At 37.2% G+C, this 19,944-nt stretch overlaps 1 protein-coding gene across 2 annotated transcripts in view; it reads right to left on the bottom strand.

Moving 5' to 3' along the window:
- The window catches only part of LOC136030522 (leucine zipper putative tumor suppressor 2 homolog), a 179,960-nt gene that overhangs the window by 117,877 nt on the left and 42,139 nt on the right, over positions 1-19,944 (bottom strand). The window contains exon 3 of one of the 2 annotated variants that reach the window (XM_065709548.1): positions 18,027-18,162. In XM_065709548.1, the coding sequence (XP_065565620.1) occupies positions 18,027-18,162 (136 nt within the window). Of the gene's footprint in view, positions 1-1,253; positions 3,826-18,026; positions 18,163-19,944 lie in introns of those variants that run through there. The other variant, XM_065709549.1, reaches the window with a different exon arrangement.

Genomic DNA, 19,944 nt, shown 5'->3' with positions numbered 1-19,944 from the left:
GGGTGTTGGGGTATACACATTCAAGTCACTCCCCTTCTGATTGGTTTCTACCGAATTAGTGATCTGAGGAGCAAAATAGGCGAAAAATTGGTTTTAAGTGCAGTTTGCATAAAAAAATTTTACAAGTTTTTTTAACCATTTATATTTAAACAGTTAACTGTTTAAAGTAAAACATTTAAAAAATGTTAAATGATCGCACTGTTGAAAATGATAGCAGGACAAGGCCAAAAGCGGTTTTGAAAAATGAGCAAAACTATTAGATTTGAATGTTTTTCTTATCATTGCTCATGACTGAGAAAACAAAAAGAAACAGAAAGGTAGTATCATGTAGGCTAGGGATTGATGGCCAAAAATCTTTTGGCATCATAAAAGACAACATTGAGTTCCCACGTCCGTTAATTAGAAATATACAATATGTCCTCATATTGTAAATAAACTTAACTTAGTAGAAATGTCCCGAAGTTTCACAAGTCGATTTTCTTTGAAAAAACATATTTCAAAAATAATTCTTTGCCTGGATGTCAGGATTGATTAAGAATAGATTTTTCGTATGTATTTTGCTGTGGTGTTCTTACGCTGGGGTGGCCTCCTCTATGATCTCCTACCGTGTATGTTTTTTTTTGTCTTAGGTTTTTTCCTCTTTTTGGAATTATTAGTATGACGAGACATTGTGTTCTTTTTCTATGCATTTGTACTGCCCCAGCCTTACAAGCTCTGCTCTCTGTTGGGGCATAATATTGTTTTTGTATATTTTTAACTTGAATTAATAAATATTGATTGATTGATTGATTGACCATCCTATTGAATTTTGAATTCGTTCTGGACCTAGAATAACCTTTTCAATGAAAAACTTCTCTTCATGTGTTTCAGATTTTAAGGGTGTGCTTAGAGACCCAAAATAAAAAAAAAATGAATAATTCAAGTGAAACTTAAACTAGCATTTAATAAAGAACAAATTTATATCAATTACTACACAAAAATACCACTATAATTGCTTTGCGTGATAGATACGGATTATATCTTTGAATACTTCAAAAACAAAATTTATAGCATATTCACGTACATTACGAGCCTTTCCAGGCCCTAAGTTGATAGATCTTCTCTGTCAAGCGCAGAGATATGGCTTATTGATATTTTTTGTTACCTAAGTATACTGGTTGACTCGATTTTAAGTTGGAAGCCACATATTAATAGTCTAGGATTTACGAACAACCTATCAATCATAAATAAATAATAATTATTTAACTACATACCACATAGGAAATTCCCATTCGGACAGACTATAAAAATATTTGCTTTTTTATAGCAATTCCTACAAATTTTCATTTTTGCTTAGCAAAAACTATTAGCGATTTCTTATCAGCGACTTGTGTGAAGCCACACAAGTCATTTCTATATCAAGCGCAGACTCTGTTTTTTTTTTTTTTTTTTTTTTTTCAATAATCAAAATTAGAGCAACAATAAAAGCTAGTAGAAGGAAATGTGTGTATGATTTTGTGAATGAAAATTAGAAAATATGATATTTTACCCTCACGAAGAAGTCTCTTAGCCTTAATCGTCCGATCAGAGGAGGGGGGGGGGTTAAAATTGAGCCTCAAGTCTAAAACGATGGGGCATTTATAACTGAACGGCCATTCCTCTGCATTTTCCCGTAGATCTTTGGTTCTCAGTCCTGAGCTGGGAATCTTGGGGGAAAATATGTGATCTATAATTTTAAAGATTATCCTCCAAATTTATTTTACGCATATATGTTATAAATAATTTAAATTATGATGGATTTCGGGGCTTGATAGCATTTAGCACAGACTTAACATAGGAATTTAACACAGGCTTGATAATATTTCGAGATAACTTCACTGTTTTATGAAACGGTGAGAATTTTATTTTACAATTTTCAAATCAAACGCACAGTTCAAACTGGAAAGGTCAGTTCTATGACCCGCTAAATTATGATAGCTTTCCTAACTAATGCGGGAGCCACGCTATAGTCATATTGTTGATAAAACCGACGATTTTTTTTTTTTAACTCTAACGTGTTCCCAACAATCGCATACTAATACTACATGCTTGTATCTTTTGCAAGATTCTTCTTAATGATAGAAGAATTATTCTCTCTCTCTATCATCTTTTCTCCTTTCTAAAATACTTGGAAACTGGACATTGTCTAACTAGAGAAATTACAAACAGGATATTTAATTGGCGCTGAAGTCATGCGCAATTTGACTTTATCCATAGCGGTAAATATAATGAAGGCATGGCATAAGGCACACCATTTATAGCCTACGCATGCCTTATCCGGAAAAATTAACAGGATTGCCAGAATATAGAACTGGCCTCCTCGAGTCTAAGTTTGCACATGACTTTAAAACTAAGGCTAATAGAATTTTTCATGACAAAGTCGAATCATAATCTTCTTTGATATATCAAGAAAGATATTCTTAGAACAAACTCCTAAGGAAATAAATTAGTCAAGGCTTTATCCTTAGATAAACGACACAGCATTCGCAAAGGATTCTGATTAATGGATAATCCTTCTGGGCTCGATCTGTTTTGACGGGCATTTTTGGGCTGAAAAACCTCTTCCTAGCTAATTTGTCTACTATGGGTTGTTTTCCCGTAATAGCATAATATTTGTAGGATGAATATATGATGAATCGGAGGTAATAGGCTTAGGACTGACTGTGCTGGATGTCTACTCTTGTTGAAAGAGGAGCAACGACAAGTGCTGAAAACCATGTTGTGACCAAGATGGCCCAGGATTACAAAAAGCCTCTCTTCGTACTGGAGGTCCCAGGGACTTCTTGCTATTCGGTTCAAAGCCGGCTTAAGCGCTTTGGTGACTGTCGCATTGAAATTTTGACAAACGAATTCAGATGATTCAAACTGGATTTATTAGGAGTTCAAGAAACTCATATCTAAAGGGTAGGAAGCATGAAATTGGGTGATATAGCATTTGTTTACTGAGGCAAGAAGGATGGGGAACTGATAGAGGGAGTAGGGCTCATGATGAATAAGGAAGCTGCTAAGTCTTGTTTAGGCTGGGAAGGTATTAATAAAAGAATACTAATAGCTCCTTTTATGACTAAAAAGTTCAAGGTATCAGTAATAGTAGTATATGCCCCTGTTGAACCAACTGACAGAGATACTAGTGACTCAGATGAATTTTACTTACAGTAACAAGAGCAAAAACACAGGGTTCCAGGCCAAAATATAGTGTTTTTACAAGATTTCAACCCACAGGTCGGTAGAAATAAGGATAGAGGGTATCCTAGCCAAGGTAAATTTGGTGTGGGAAAAGAAAACAGTAATGGCTACAGGTTTTGAAATTTTGTAGGAGTAACGATCTAGTTATAACCAATACGGTGTTTGGTCATAAAATGACCAATAAGTTGAAATGGTACTCAAGTAATGGTAAGACAGCAAACCTTATTGATTTTGTTATAGTAAACCGAAGACTGGCAGGATCAATACAAGATACTAGGGTATATAGGAGTGCTGTTGCGGTGAGTTGTTATTAGTAGCAGTAGTTTATCCTTAGATGTTCATTAGAACCTTGTTAAACTGATTCGTGCTACGCGTACGTATGTAGTGCTGGCTTGATGCTCGGTTTTGCACAAACAGACGAGAGAACTCAAGCTAGTGTTTTATCTCATCTACGCCCTTGGCGTCAGAAATCACCATTCGGTTCCGGGTCCAACTTATCAATGATAAGCTTATAGAATGGATGAATTATAGACCATCCAACGCGGGGGATTAACTGGTCTCCAACAGAAATGGCTAAACAGATCCAGGAGGGGTTTGTACGTCGCTCAGTGTGTCAACACCAAGGACGTATCCAGGATTTTTTTTAGAGGGTATGGGTACAACAGACTTTAAAAACGCATCAAATTTTTTTTATATTCATTTTTGTTGCGTTTTTACGAGTCGGAAAAACATTTGAGGGGAGGGGGGGGGGTTAAAACCCCTAGCCTTTAGGCTTCATCCTGGATGCGGCCTTGTCAACGAACTGACGTTATGATTTACGCGACAACTTAATTGAATTCTATCATTACTAACTATCATAGAGATAAGAACTGTCTCATACTGGAGTGGCCAAATGCACTAAGAGTAATGGGTACCCTCGGCTTTCATGGGTCACGTTTTACACCCGTATAAAAGTACAAAGCGAATACCAACCCATATATCTGAATGTTTATCAAACAGTTCGTGATAACAAACTGTAAGTAAGGAGCAAGACGGCTCAATAGTGACCGAAACTCTAAAAACGGAATTTTGATGCCGATAAATATATCAACAGGATCATCTTATTATTCTGATTCTAAATCCATAAGTTTCATTAAGTTTAGTGTTATCCATCAAAGGCCATGAGCCAAGTTCAAGTTCTATTTATTTTCATAAAATAACAATAACAAAAACAATATCCCAAAGGGTTCAATGACACGTTATTTGGGAAACGACATACAATAAACAAAGAATGATAAAAATTGTCATAAACATACTAACCAACATCTAAATATAAGTATATAAGGAAAAGAAATCAACTCACCGGCAGTCCCCACGAAACAGTGACCCTCACATCCCCCGACAATAAAACACAAATTAAAATTCTCGCGTCATCGAGGATACAACACCAACAACACAACAACCCAAAAAATAAAAAATAAATAGACCATAAGACACATGTAATTAGAAGCCTTTTCATCTGTCTCTTAAAGGAGCCAAGTGTTCGTGACTGCCGGATCTCAGCGGGAACCAAGTTCCAAGCCCGCCCCACAGTCACAGCAAGGCCGAAGTCTGAACGAACCGAGGGACTAGCTGGAATCATCACATCCTCCCGGTTACGAGCCATATACAAATTTACTTCCCCTACTAGTTTAAGCAGCCCCGAAAAATAAACAAATTTACTTCCCCTACTAGTTTAAGCAGCCCCGAAAAATAACATGGGAGATCTTCCTGGAAGTATTGATATGCCAACGAAGATAGAGATAAAACATAAATATCTTTTATTTTGAGGAGTGTTGGTAGCCGACTGGAGAATTCTTGCCGCTTTCTCATGAAGATTGTGAATAGGAGCAAGTACCGAGGAAAATATGGACATCCACACAGAAAAACAGTAACATATATAAGGGTAAATCAGAGAGAAGTATAAAAGACGGAGGATAGGGAAAGGAAATAAAAGCTTTAATTTTCGGATGATCCCAAGTCCACGGGAAATTTTCACTCTTATTATTTGAACATGCCACTTAAATGATAAATTTTCATCCAAAAGAACTCCCAGGAATCACACATATCGATCCGGGGGACGACTTATACACCCCTTGGTATATGAAGCTCAGTAATTGTGGGGCCGCTCACACCTTTACAAGAAAAAATAAGAAGGGAGGACTTTTTTCAATTTAAAGTTAGCTGATTTATGTCAAACCAAAAGAGTATTTTCTCAGTCATTGCTTGAAGCTTTAGAATAAGGGATAATTCATCCGGAACTGCAGCAACTAAAGTAGTGTCATCTGCAAATGCTATTAATTCTCCTCGACTATCAGGTGTGAACACCAACGTACCCTGAGAGTAAGATTTGTGACACAATCCACAGCAAACATTGTTAATTGGGGTGTTAATAAGTCGGTAGAGATCGTTCACATAGATGAGGAAGAGGGTTGGCCCAAGAATAAATCTTCAGACAATCAGAGCCAATTTGACTGATTTTCCAAAAAATAGGAAGAACATCCACTAAAAGTCGAAGAATCGTCGAACTTAAAAATCGTAACATCAGATTCAGCGTATCAGAGAACCTTATTTCCGAGGTTTGAGCCTCCTAACTGGAATATTGTAGAATTTTCTGTTTTTGCCGGAAGAAAGATTGTGGATGCATGTTTATTTTTTTCACCAGGGGTGACCGCATCGACCCAGTGGTTCTAGAATATCGGGAGAGGCAAACGGAAGTTAATAATTTTAGTGCCTCTTTAAATGACCAAAAAGGTTGGAGGGCAACTAGGCCCCCTCTCGCGCCATTTTTTCCCAAAATCATCTGATCAAAAATTCTGAGATAGACATTTTGTTCATCATAGTTGAAAAGCCCAATAACTATGCCTTTGGTATTCGCTTTGGTAAATTCGCTGCTCCAAGGGGGAATTTTCCTTGGGGGAGGGAAGTTTCCAGGGGATGAACTTGTCAGGTGAAATTTGCCAGAATTCCTATATAAAAACTCTTTTGGTATGTCTTGCTTTCTCTTTTCCGTCTCAATTTTACGCGTTGAGTAGCTAAGGGTAATTGTCCGGACGAAATGTTCACCGGGATTGAATTATCTAGAGGACATTTCCGTAGGGAGTGGGATTTCTCCGTAGAGTTGGGGCTAGCATTATTTAAAAAACTATCAGAAATTAAAAAAATCAACAAAAGTAAGGAGCAGCATTAAAACGAACAGAAATTATAATGTATTTGAGGGGGGCAACCCCCTTCCTTGGCACCTCGCTCTTTACACTAAAGTTTAAAATTTGCCCCAATTCTTTAAGAACGACTCATAAACACAAGGGTTGTTTAATAAGAACAATAAGAAACTATTTTAAAGGGCTAAAGAACAGTTTTAATGTTGCTCATTGCTTTCAGTAGAAAAATCTGTTTGTTTTTTTTTTAATTTGATCTTTTAAAAGATATGTATTTGATTTCAAAGGGTCTTCTTCGGTCGAGACAAATCTACGGATAGAGAGGACTTCCTTGCTGCAACCACCTAATAAGTCTATGGATCCACAGGTACTTGTCTGTTATACAAAACATACTCGGGAAGTGAAGTTTGGTGACAATAACATAAGATGAAAATAGAATACTCTATTAGCAATATTGTGAAGGTCATTCGGTAATTATTAAACTGAGAGCTTTGGCGCTTTTAAGTTCATTATTAACACGATTCTTGACCTAGTTCATTTTAACGAAAGTAAAACAGTTTAAAATAGGGATGAAACATTTTCATTGACAGTGAACAGATATAAAAAATTTTCACTAGATATTTCGAACACATATACAGTGTTCATCATCAGCAGTAAAACTAATTTTTAATCCGTAATTTTTCTTCTTAATCCGTAGTTTTACTGCTGATGATGAACACTGTATATGTGTTCGAAATATCCAGTTAAAAATTTTTATATCTGTTCACTGTCAATGAAAATGTTTCATCCCTATTTTAAACTGTTTTACTTTCTTCATGGAAAGGCAGTGTGGTCTTCGAAGTTATCTAGTTCATTTTAGTTCATTATTCACGCGATTTTTGAGGACACCGGTTACTTTGCTGTGACTAGTGATAGAATTATAGTGTCTCACCACGGATATTCAAATTAAGATTTGCGATTTGCCAAGGACCAAAGAATAGGTAATTATATTTTCTATGATAAGGGGTTGTAAGGGGTTGCCCAAAACAAAACACTGCGTCAATGGACACACCATGGCTTTGTACTCTTAAGAGAAGCGACATTTTTGTAAGTGTAACAATAGGCCATGTTTGAAAATCGTCAATTTGCGTGTCAATACGTTTCTCTAAAAGTAAAACGTCGTTTGTTACTGTAGTTCGTTTCATTTATTCTGGGTTAACGAATTGTCGTCTGTGCCCTGGTGTCAACAAGAGCTAGGCATTTCTGAACAAACAGTTTTCGATTGGAATAACTACCTCCATGAAGTGTGTGTATTTTCTGTGCAACAGAAAAACTGTTTGCAGACCTTCAACAGAAAATTTTTTCATCATATGTTGTTACACTTTTTTTCACTAGCATTAACCAAACTTCACTTCTCGAGTGTGTTTTATATAATAGACAAGTACAGATCCAAGATATATAAATTGATCGACGACCTCTAAACGAGTATTATCAGGGTGGCGAATGTTGTCTAACGTTACCATGGCCATTTTAAAATAGGAAAACATTATTCCTGCTATTTTGGACGAAAATTGTTATTACTATTAATTATTTTATTGTTGATTTATTCCTATTATTGATATAATTGTAGTGTACTTTTAATCATTATAATTTTGTTTTGGTGCTAAGAGAATGGGGATTGGCCTGTGCTGGTCCTATTTACGTTGTTTCGATGATTTGGGTGTTGTGGTTTGGTTTTTCGCATCGTGTGGTCCTAAAAGTTATTAGTAAATTAGGCTATAGGCTACGGATTATTTTACGACTTATTTTATATTTGTGTTTTTCTCCTTTCTTCTATTGTCTCCTGGCCATACAGCCTTTCCGGGGGGAGGGGGGGGTAGAGGTATGTGCTTTTTCGTGTAAAATTAACTCTGTATTCTGAATGGTACCTTCATTTCAGAATTAAAACATGGCTTTTCATAGTTTACCAATTTTTGCAATAGTTTTAGCCAGGGTTGAATCCAGAAAGGGGGGGGGGTCTGAATCTCATGAGATACTTCCCCAATTCGTCAATTTGTCGTCAAAATGCAGGTAAACGGACTATTTGCCCTAAAAAACAAAAAGTATTTATCCAACACGTAAATTGGCCTTGAAAACGCACGAAAAACTCTACCCCATCCCCTCCAAAAGGAATTATTTTGGTATCCCCCCAAGAACAAAAATTATCTTAGTAACATGCCCCCCACCCATAAAAAATTCTAGATACGGCCCTGAGTTTAGCCATTTATATCTGGAAGATATATTTGGAAGGAAGTATTTGATACTCCAGAGGTGTTATTTATTTCGGTGCAGGTAAATTAATAAAAATTTTAGCAGATAAAAAAATACGTTCAGAAAGTGATTGGAAAGAGCATTATATTGGGTCAAATGGTATATGTCTTTTTGGTACTTGTGTATTATTTAGTTCACACTCAAGAATTTAGATCTGCAGATCAGACAATGACCGGTTTATACCTGTCACTATTTGAAGAAAAGTAGCTTGGTCTCAGTTGAAATCTACCTCTTAGGTAAATTTTCACTAAATATTTAATATATAGAGATGGTATTTCGGCTGGGTTAGGTTATGTTAGGTATTTAATATAATGAGCTCTGTGAAGGCCCTACAATAATTCTTTGTTGTAGTTTCTATAACTTTGTTACTAAAGTATTGTATTTTCATCATATTTTGATATATTACATTATAAATAACCTAACTTCACTTCTCGAGTGTTCACTGAATCAAACAGTTCGTGGCAACGAACTGTAGTAAGGAGTGACCCGGCTCAATAGTAATCAAAACTCTAAAAAATTGGAATTTTGATACCAACAGCTACATCAAAAGAATCGCATTTTAATGCTGATAATGCAGTAAGAACAGTTCCTTACTGTTTAAAAAGTAGAGATAAGAGAAAGAGTCAGACTTTAGCGTAAAGAGCGAGGTGTTGAGGAGGAAGCAGCCCCTTTCATATACGAAGTAATTTGTGTTCGTTTTAAGTTTTAATGCCGCTCCTTACTTTCCGTTAAAAAAAACTTGTTTTTTTTTTAATGCATAAGCACCCTCTTTTTTGAGTGATTTCAGTTCAATAAATAAAATTTGCCAATAATTGCTTTCTGTACTATTTACTCCTGCTATCTAATTGTCTGATAAAATATAGAGTAATATATCTTTCTCTTTGACCTTAATTTTAGGATACTTATTCGGGAGACAGGGGCAATCATAGAGGGAAGGGGTAGCGACGGAAACATGATTTTCAACCCTTAGATTGCCTAGAGCGAGTATTTTTTCCCGTATATGCAGGGGAGGTGTCAATGCCGGAGAAGCACCAAAATCTCCAGATGATTTTCGGGTGCAACTTGGTTTTCAAATATAATCATTTTCGTAGCTTATATATTTTTGAAAACTTTCAATAACTGAGAATCCTCAATTGCTGAAACCAACAACAAGATAGAGGAAAAATGCAAATGTTTACAAAACATGATAAATACTTTTAATTACAATTCAAGAAAGTCTATTATTATGCATTCACACGAAATGTAGCGGTTGAGGCGAGGCCTTAGCATTGTCATAAATATGCAAAAATCCGCCGACTTTATGGCAATTTATGGTCTCTATTCATACCTTTAAAATTGTAAATTACACTAAATCTTTAGACGGTAATTATATGAAAAAAACATTAATGATGTCGCACTTATGGGTCCATGTCCTTGAACTGTAATTTCGTAAATGTCCTAGTCGACAGTACACAACAACAGTCACGTATGCCAGATGGCCTCCGGATCCGTATTCCCTTCCAGAACCTACTATTTTTTATAACTGTCCAAGTAATTATTGCATTTTCGATTAAATATGTATATTTTTAGTGGGTTGTTTTTTCGCCAAATTTAACTGCTGGGTACCAGGGGTGTAATCTCGTCAAAATCCTGGGGAGGGCAAAGGTGGACCCCCCCTGCCCCATAGCAAACTAAACTCATACCGGGTATACTCCTGCAATAATAAATAATCTTTCTATCAAATTCAAGATAAATCATGTGTCTATCCCGAAGATGGATCAAAGCCTCGTTAACAGACAAATCATAAGAGTACTTATTAACAGGAATTTATTTCAGGAAGGGAAGTAGGGCAAGCTCATCAAATCCATCAAAACTTGCAAATTTTGTGGAAAGAAATATTTTTTTTCAGATTGATCGACACTCAATAAAAATAGTTTCCTTAGAAAACTTAGCGAGTTGCAGTAATTGAACTGTTACTGTAATTTACAATTTTAAAATTTGTTGTTGATAATATGGCAGTTGTTATTTTGAAGGGTTCCACAAAAAAGTAGATACTATGCAGATTATGTAGACTTTACAACAATATTATGGAGCAGAACAAAATACTAAGGGAGGAAAGACCCAAGAATCTTTGGCTATTTACCCGTACCACTCTATCTGTTTACACCAAAAGAAATATAAATAATACTTTTTTGAACACTAAATCGAATACACAAACACTCAATTTTCTTTTAGGAGGAGAGGGGACTAAAAAATTTCCAATATATGTGGCAGGCATGTATGCCGGCTTTTTTTTTAGGGAGGTGCAATTTCAGGAACACAAAAATCATTACGGTATACTGTTTGAAAAACGTTTGACTTTAAAGGTTTTACTCCACTTCACAGTCCGTATAGCTCCATGATAGTTTATTTGTGCCCCAAAATGTATGTAATTCATACAAAAGGAACGGTTATTAAAGACAGTTTGTAATGCCATTGGCGAATCAAATACAGATGGGGTGATCGATAACTTACAATATATGTATATATATTAAAAACTAAATAGAAATCAGAAATTTTTAACGAAAAGAATATCCAAGCGCAATTTTTGGGAGCAGTGGGCGCCAAATTTAAAACAAAGTAACGTGGTTGAAATATCAACAAAAAATATAATAAAACCATATTACAACAAACAGAATAAGAAGGTACAGTTTCCCTTTGAGGGTGTAACTGTCATTCGGAATCAACAAATTGTTAATTCTGTATTTTCAGCTAAAATATGATGCTGCCTAAAAACTAGTTATAGATCAGTTGTAAAACCAAAGAAAAGCCTTAGACAATTGCGATTTTCAGGTAAGAATAGACAAGATGGGACTAGGGGGGGGGGGCAAAGGTGTTTTTATTTTTATGCCCTTGGTTATTCGAATATTTTGCCTTTAACCCTTTCATGCCTGTGGTCACCATACGGATACCGCTCGCCTCCTATTTTTTTCTCTCGACTCGACAAAGTCACAACCGTGATTTCTTTTCCACTAGATAGCGCTTGCTTGACTCTGTCGCGTTTGAATTTATTGTCCCTCAAGGCTTTACCTGAGCGGTCGAGCGAGCGTCCAAGTTAAGACAAAATATAAAATGTCGAAAAAGAGGAAAGGTGCAGATTTCGACCTCGATGACCTGGACGTTTCTGGTAAGTTCAGAGCCTGATTATGATCTTATTTTGTAGCTAAGAATGCGTTCTTTCGAATGAGATATCACTAGTCTAATTCTGAGCTGTAGTTTAGCCGCAAACAAGGTTTCTAACGATCGGTTACCAAATGGTCACGTCAGGCATTCAGTGCCAAACCATACCTAGGCAGATTTGTACAGCAAACGAGGCAGCAAGTCCTTTTTATGATCGGGAATAGGCACATTTTCTTTCTGTTCCTCCTTTTTACTGAAACAAGGGTAAAAAACCTATTTTGTGGGATGCCTCAGGCAAGTGTTGAGGCCAATGGCCTATTTTATTGCAATATACTATTATTATTGTTATTATTAAGTGATGTACTTGCCTTGAATTTCTTTTCAGCTGATCCAAGCACGAGCTCTGACTCCATGAGAGGTCATGGTCCCAAGCCCTTGGATGAGAGACGTGATCAAGGAAAGCAGTAGAAGAGTTACCAAGAAAATGACTGCAGAAGAAGCAGCAAGGCTTTTATTCATACCTGATTGTGATTCAGATCTCGATATCTCTTCCGACGACGACGACCCAAACTGGGCTCCAGGCAATTCAGATCAAGAATTTCAGCCTTTACGTTCTCTCAACTGTTATGGCAATGAAGACGGAAGAGATGAAGTGGATATCGACCACACAGATGACATCCCTTTAGCAATGCTTGGCAGGTTCGAGTTAGACAATGGCGATGACACGGATCAATTCGATTTGCCTCTCCCGGGCTTGAATGATACAACAGCGTCAAACAGTTCTTCAAGCACATCATCAGCACCAGTGTCAGCTTCTTCTGCAATACAGTCAGCAACAGTTACTGCAGCTGCTGAACCCTTTGTCCTTACAAGAGCTCAAAAAAATGCTCCTTCCCAAGCAGTGGCCGGTCTAGTAACTCCAACTGATGCTCCTCAGGTCACGGCAAAACCAGTAGCAAAAAAGAAGGTAGCGAAGGAGGCAAAGCAATACAAGTGGATAAAAACGGAGCCCGAACCTCGAAATATTACATAGAAGGGTTCTATGCCACACTATGACGAGGTACAAACGCCCCTTGATCTCTTCCGAATGTTTATCACAGAAGACATTCTTTCAAACAGTGTGGACCAAACGAATCTGAATGCCATGAGAAAGAAGAATCTTGCTCTGAAACTTTCCCTTGAAGAGCTGCGCAGATTTCTTGGACTTCAAATGCTTATGAGCATTCTCAAACTTCCGGCTATTAGAATGTACTGGGAGAATGGAATACGATATTCCCCGGTGGCTGATACCATGAGCAGAGATAGGTTCATCAGCTTGAGGTCTTTTTTCCACATTTGCGATGACACCTTAATGATACCGAAAGGGGAGGTTGGTCCAGATAAACTGTTCAAGATCAGAAGACTATACGACGCATTCAGGGAGAATCTGAAAAAAAATAGACCCTGAAGAGATCCAAAGTATTGACGAACAGATGATCCCATTCAAAGGAACAATTGGATTTCGACAGTACTTGAAGGACAAGCCCCACTCGTGGGGTGTAAAGGTTTTCACGAGAGCCGGCATCAGCGGAATAGTGTATGACATAGAGATATATACAGGAAAAGGAGCTGTTGAAATTTCTGAACTTGGCCAAGGTACTGACGTTGTCCTTCGGCTTGTAGAAAATCTGCCAAGGTTCATGAACTTCAAGTTGTTCTTTAATAACTTCTATACTGGCATCGATCTCATTCACAAGCTCCGGGTTGAATATGGCATCGAGTCATGTGGTAGGATACGCAGCAACAGAATGAGGGGCGCTGTTCTAGATACCGACGCCAGCATGAAGAAGAAAAGACGAGGGTCGGTGGACTTCTGTTTTGAAAGACATTCAGAAGTATCGGTAGTGAAATGGTATGACAACAAACCAGTCCATTTGGCTTCTTCATACTGTGCAGTCACCCCAATTGATAAGTGTCAGAGATGGGATGGCACAACACGGAAATACGTCGAAGTTGATCGCCCCCGAATCGTCCGTGACTACAACAAATCAATGGGGGGCGTAGATCTTGCTGACATGTTCCTGGAACTTTACAGGACTGACATTCGCTCTAAGAAATGGTATATGAGGATTGTGTACTACTTCTTTGACATGGCTGTGAACAACGCCTGGCTGATACACCGCCGACAGTGTAAGCAGATCAATGTTCAACACATGTCTCTGCTGTACTTCAAAATGGACATTGCTCGTGGGTTGGTTCTTACTGGCGTATCTCAAAGTCCTCGAGTTGGAAGACCATCCTTATCAGTGACCATGCGCAATACGACTACCTCGCAAGACGGGATGCCTTCGGAATCAGAGAGGTTTGACCAGACCTCGCATTTTCCGGATACGACTGAAAAGGGAAGGTGTCGCTATGAGAAGTGCGTTAGGGGTGGAACCAGTCGAATCATGTGTTCGAAGTGCAAAGTTCGACTGTGTTTGAACTCAGATCGCAACTGTTTCACAAATTTTCACCTAAAATAGTATCTGTATATACCTGACGTGACCATATGGTAACCATTCACATTTTGGATATGGAATGAAATAAAAATTTAAAAAAAATAAACCTGTTCTAGTTGAACCTCCAGGATCACTCTCTGCTATTTTCAGAATTTTTACGCAACTCCTTCTTGGTTCAGGTCTGAAAGGGTTAAAAATGGATGACAGCCTTTAGGTAAAGGACTCATCTAGACTCTTTTGAAGAGACTAAATAAAAAACAGATTTTATTTAGGCGCCATAGGATATCCCCAGGTTGCATGGGTATTCCGCGCGCTTCAACAATTTAAATCGTCTATGCGTGCTGCTCAGTTTCGCTAGGCCTGGGAAGCACCACACGGTGTATATGGTTTCTTAAAGTGGTCAACCCCTTTTCTTTAATTTTTAAACCTGAATGTTTTATGAAACAAGTAGAGATAAATATCTTTAACCTTGCAAAGAAATATGTAATGTAAAAAAAAAAATACACTATTCTTCGAGTCTATTATTCAAGATATTATTTGAAATCAATCTATTTCTTTTTGTCATTTATTTAAAAAAAGGTTCCCAAAAAATAAGTTTTCGCAATAAGAGTAAAGAACTCCATTAAACTAAACATGAGCGAAAAAAATACCAAAAATACCAAAATAATCTACCAAGCGTAAAATTACCACAAATCAAAAATAAATGAAACCCAAAAGAACAGACATTATTTTGCAAAGTAAAAGAATTAAATCAATGCCAGGACATCTGGCTACAACTCCACAGAGAAATCGCCCCTCCCTCTGGATTTATTGTCTAGACAATTCAATCTTGATGATAATTTAACTCCGACAATTACCCTTAATATCTCCAAGTGTAAAATCGAGTAGGCAAAGAGAAAGCAAGACATACGAAGAATTTCGTATAGGAATTCTGGTAAACTCCCCCAGCGTAAAATTTCTCGTGAAAAATGCACCCCCCCCCCGAAACTTCCGTCCACATGGAAAATTATCCACGTCGAAAATCCCACCAACAGAAAATTTGCCCCCCCCCTAAAAAAAACATATACATGCTTCCCAACAACAAATACACGTAAACATTGGAAAATTTTGAAACTTAAAACCCTTGCCCCAGGGGCTGTGGCGGGTCATGATATGTTCAAAGGCGAAGTTATTCGTCCTTTCAACTATGCTGAGCCAAAAAGAGTGTGGGAGGGGGCCTAGTTGCCCTCCAATCTTTCTGGTCGCTTAAAAAGGCCACTAGAACTTTTAATCTCAGTTTTATGAGCCATCTCCCTATATTCTAGAACCACTGGGTTGATACCATCACCCCTGGGAAAAAAAAACAAATAAATAAACACGCATCCGTGATCTTTCTTCTGGCAAAAAAAACAAAATTCCAAAAATTTTTGCAGATAGGAGCTTGAAACCTCTACAACTGCGTTCTCTGATACGCTAAATCTGATGGTGTGATTTTCATTAGCATTCTATTACTTTCTGGGGGTCTTTCCCCCTTTTTTTGAAAATTTGGTAAATTTTTTGAGGCTCGTAGCCTCTGATGGGTAAATTTAATGAAACTCACATATTTGAAACCAGCATAATAACTCGATTCTTTTTATATATTTATTGGTATCAAAATTCCGCTTTTTATAATTTCGGTTATTATTTAGCCGGGTCGCTCCTTACTTACAGTTCGTTACCACGAACTGTTTGATTAGGTGTATGTTGATACATTCGCCAAGTAGTTGAAAGGAGATTTGCTCTAAGTGAAAGGTTACGCTTAACACAACTCTTAGCATAGAAAATTATGCTCAGAGTAGAAAATATACTCAGCTCTTAGCATAGAAAATTATGTATGTACTGAGAAAGGTGATAGAGATTTGGAAAAGGAATAACTAATACTAATGCTGTTTTTACAATGAAGAATACGAAGAATTACAACGAAGAATCATTTATGTCTTAATATGAAGTTAATGGCCTTCTGAATTCACAGCACAAAAAATAGATTTTGACCAATATAGTCATATCAGCTTTCTATACTCTGAATAATTGGGACTTACTTTTTTTTAAAAGAAATTGATAAAACAGGGTAACAAACCACAGTCACCTCGCATAGATCCATACTAGAGCTGAGCTCTGTAAGACAGGAAGCCAAAACCAGTAAATGAACAACAAGAACAATAATGATGGCTATTCGCGATCAGATTATATCGTACCTTGGAAACAGAAATATTTAGAAAGCAAAAATAAGAAAATAGTTCCAAAAATTAAGGCGATAGCCACCTCGAAAAAACACAGATATTCAAAATAAAAAGGATAAAGACTCTCCGGAGCCAGTGATGGCGCACTGGGCGTTGAATCAGCTCTTCAGTTGCCAGTCGCTAGATCTTCCTGACAGTTCGTGGTAACGAACTGTATAGAAGAAACGACTCAGACTGATAGTAACCGAAACTCTAAAAAAAATGAAATTTTGATAGCAAGAGATACATCAAAAGAATTGGCATTTTACGTTGATTTAAAATATATATAATTCATTAACTATTAATGTTACCTACCAAAAACTACGAGCCTGAGTAAATTTGCCTGATTTTAAAGGAAGGTGGAACAACCGTGTAAGTCAAGCAATCCTAATGAAAATCACACCATCAGATTCAGCATATCAGAGAATTCATCGAAAGATCTTCAATAATCTACACAAGAAGGGAGGGGGGGGGGTATTATTTCTTTATGAATGAGTTTTTGCAAAGCAGAAAATTTAGTAAGTTTACACTCTTTTCCCTCCGGTTGGGGATCGTTGAAACTTTTAGGGACAGTTTTGTAGGCTGGGGGAACAGAACGAGAGGACACCAAATTTTTGTTGGGGGGAGAGGTCACCTGACAAGGATTCGCTATTGCTTTTCTATAATTTGCTCACTTTGAATTGTAATAGCTTTTACTTGAACGTGTTTTCAATAAAGTGAGCTAGGGGAAATATCAAGTCCACACGTAGGAATTCAATCAGGGTGATGGGGGATACAAAACCAAAAAAAAAAAGAATTGGTGAGTTATGTGGGAAACAAAGAAAAATTAATAAAAAAGTCGTAAAACTTTGTAGAGATTTTGAGGGAAAAATGGGTGGACCCATCCTCTACAGTGCGTGCCTTGGATGTTTAACTTTTTACTCTCTCTGCATACTTATTATTATTGGCTCATTCAGCTTAGGACTTGCAGTTTTACTGCAAGCAAAGAAAATAGCGATTATCCTCCCACGAAACTCCCAATAGTGCTTGTATTCCTATTTCCTAGCAATATCCCATAATATCCCGAGACTTCCGCCAAACTACAGCTCCCATCTTCTGACACTGAGATCGTCTCTGGTGGAATTGGATTAGTATAACCCAATCTTTTTTTTTTAGCAAAGTTTTTATGCAAAAGAGGCTTTCCCGAGCTTTCTGAGAGCGATCGTTTTCCTGTGACATGGTTCCATTCTTTCCAAAATTGAGTTTAGAGCCACAGATTTCAAATGTCACAGCTCGAATCGAAGTGAACTTGCCATTGGAATGCGTATCAACTGTAGGGAGACCCTGTATAATAGAGATATAACGGTATATCCAGAGTATAACAGAAAGAGAGAGAAAGAGAAAGAAAGAGAGAGGGGGATATGGGGAGAAAACATGAACCATCAAGTGAAAGAAAAGAAAACTAAATGATATGCAATCTATACTACAAAGTACACAGAGAATTCTCTGCGGCTACAACTTACCACAAGGCACAGTCATATTATGTCTTCCCGCAATGGGCGTTGTCTTCAATGAGGAAGAATATATTCGATTCTGACTAATTGGAGAAGAAGTTGAAGGGGAAGGTCGGCAGGCAATGGGACGAATCGGCGTTATTCCCTGTAAAAAAGAAATGTAAATTAAAACACTGAAAAAAAGAGAAAGACGTGACTTCCACATAAGTTCATATGCTACTTTCCTTGATCCTGTTCATACCTGCAAACTAAGATAAGGGTGTCAGAGGGAGCGGGGTCCTTAAAAGTATTTTAAAGAATTTCCATGATCCTGTTCATACCTGCAAACTAGGATAAGGGTATCAGAGGGAGCGGGGTCCTTAAAAGTATTCTAAAGAATTTCAATGATCCTGTTCATATCTGCAAACTAAGATAAAGGTATCAGAGGGAGCGGGGTCCTTCAAAGTATTCTAAAGAATTTTCCAGGACATTTTTTTTTAAATTTTGAAACAATTGTCATGAAAATTTCGGAAAATTATTACAAATTAAATTGCTACCTATTAAATTAAAGAAAAAACAAGTTTTCTCAACTAAATGTAAGGAACAACATTAAAACTTAAAACGAACAGAAATTATTTCGGATATAAGTGGGGCTGCCCCTTCCTCAACCCTCGCTCTATACGCTTAAGTTTTACTTTTTGTCAAAATTCTTTAAGAACACTTCTCATTCAAATTCAACAGCCCTTGTGGTTGATTGAGTAAAAAAACAAACTTTATCATCTGGAACCCAGGAGCAACATTAAAATTTAAAACGAACAGAAATTATTGTGCATATGAGAGGGTTGCCGCTTTCTCAATATGTCGCTCTTCACGCTAAGGTTTTTAGTGCTTAAAAAAAAAACAAAAAAAAAAAAAAATTTTGTTCTATTTAATCGGCCCTTATGTTTCAGGAGTCGATCTTAGAGAATGGGACAAAAAGTCATACTTTAGCGTAAAGAGTGGGGTATTGAGGAGGAGGCATCCTCCCTCGAGTAATAATTTCTATTTGTTTTAGGTTTTAATGTTGCTTCTTACTTTCAATCGATAAAACTTGTTGTTCTTAATTAATTTCTTGTTGTTCCTGTGGAGAAATTCTCCCGCAGAAAATTCCCCATGAAGAATTTCCCCCGCAGAAAATCCCCCCATGAAGTATTTCTACAGTGGAAAATTCCCCATGAAGATTTTCTCTCGGGGAAAAATTTCCCCCATGAAAAATTTCTCCAGCGGAAAATCCCCATACAGATAGATCCTCTAGACAATTCTAAAAGTGTAATAATTTTCCCGGAAAATTCAAAAGGTCCTAGAACTTTTAATTTCCGTTCGAACGAACCCTATCTCGATATTTTAGGACCATAGATTCGATTTGATCACCTCTGGAAAAAAAACACGTCCGTCATCTTTCTTTTGGCAAAAAAAAAAAATACAAAGTACCACATTTCAGCAGATGGGAACTTGAAACCTCTACAGCAGGGCTCTCTGATACGCTGAATCTGATTCAGCGTATCGAAATTCCATTCCATTTTTTCGAAATGGAATCTTGAAATTTCCATTTTCAAAATTCCAAGATTCCGAAGTTTCGGTTACTATTGAGCCGACTCGCCCCTTACTTATTACCACTAACTGTTTGACAGTCTTTCTTAGAATATAGTGATAAATAGTCAAACTTTAGCGTAAAAAGCAGGGTCGAAGAAGGAGCTGCTTCCCTCGTATACCGAATAATTTCTGTTGGTTTTAAGTTTTAATGTTGCTCCTTTCTTTGACCCGAAATTTTTTTTATCAATTTAATTTCTGACCATTCTTTCAAATCACGCGAGGGAGCCCCCTTCACCCGTATAAAATATCCCCTGGAAACTTTCCTCCATACAAAAAATTCCCTCGTGAAAAATACCCCCTTCCCACCCAAAAAATG

The sequence above is a fragment of the Artemia franciscana genome, chromosome 8 (assembly GCF_032884065.1).
Source record: "Artemia franciscana chromosome 8, ASM3288406v1, whole genome shotgun sequence".
Classification (NCBI taxonomy): domain Eukaryota; kingdom Metazoa; phylum Arthropoda; class Branchiopoda; order Anostraca; family Artemiidae; genus Artemia; species Artemia franciscana.
This window is presented reverse-complemented; position numbering and strand designations above follow the sequence as displayed.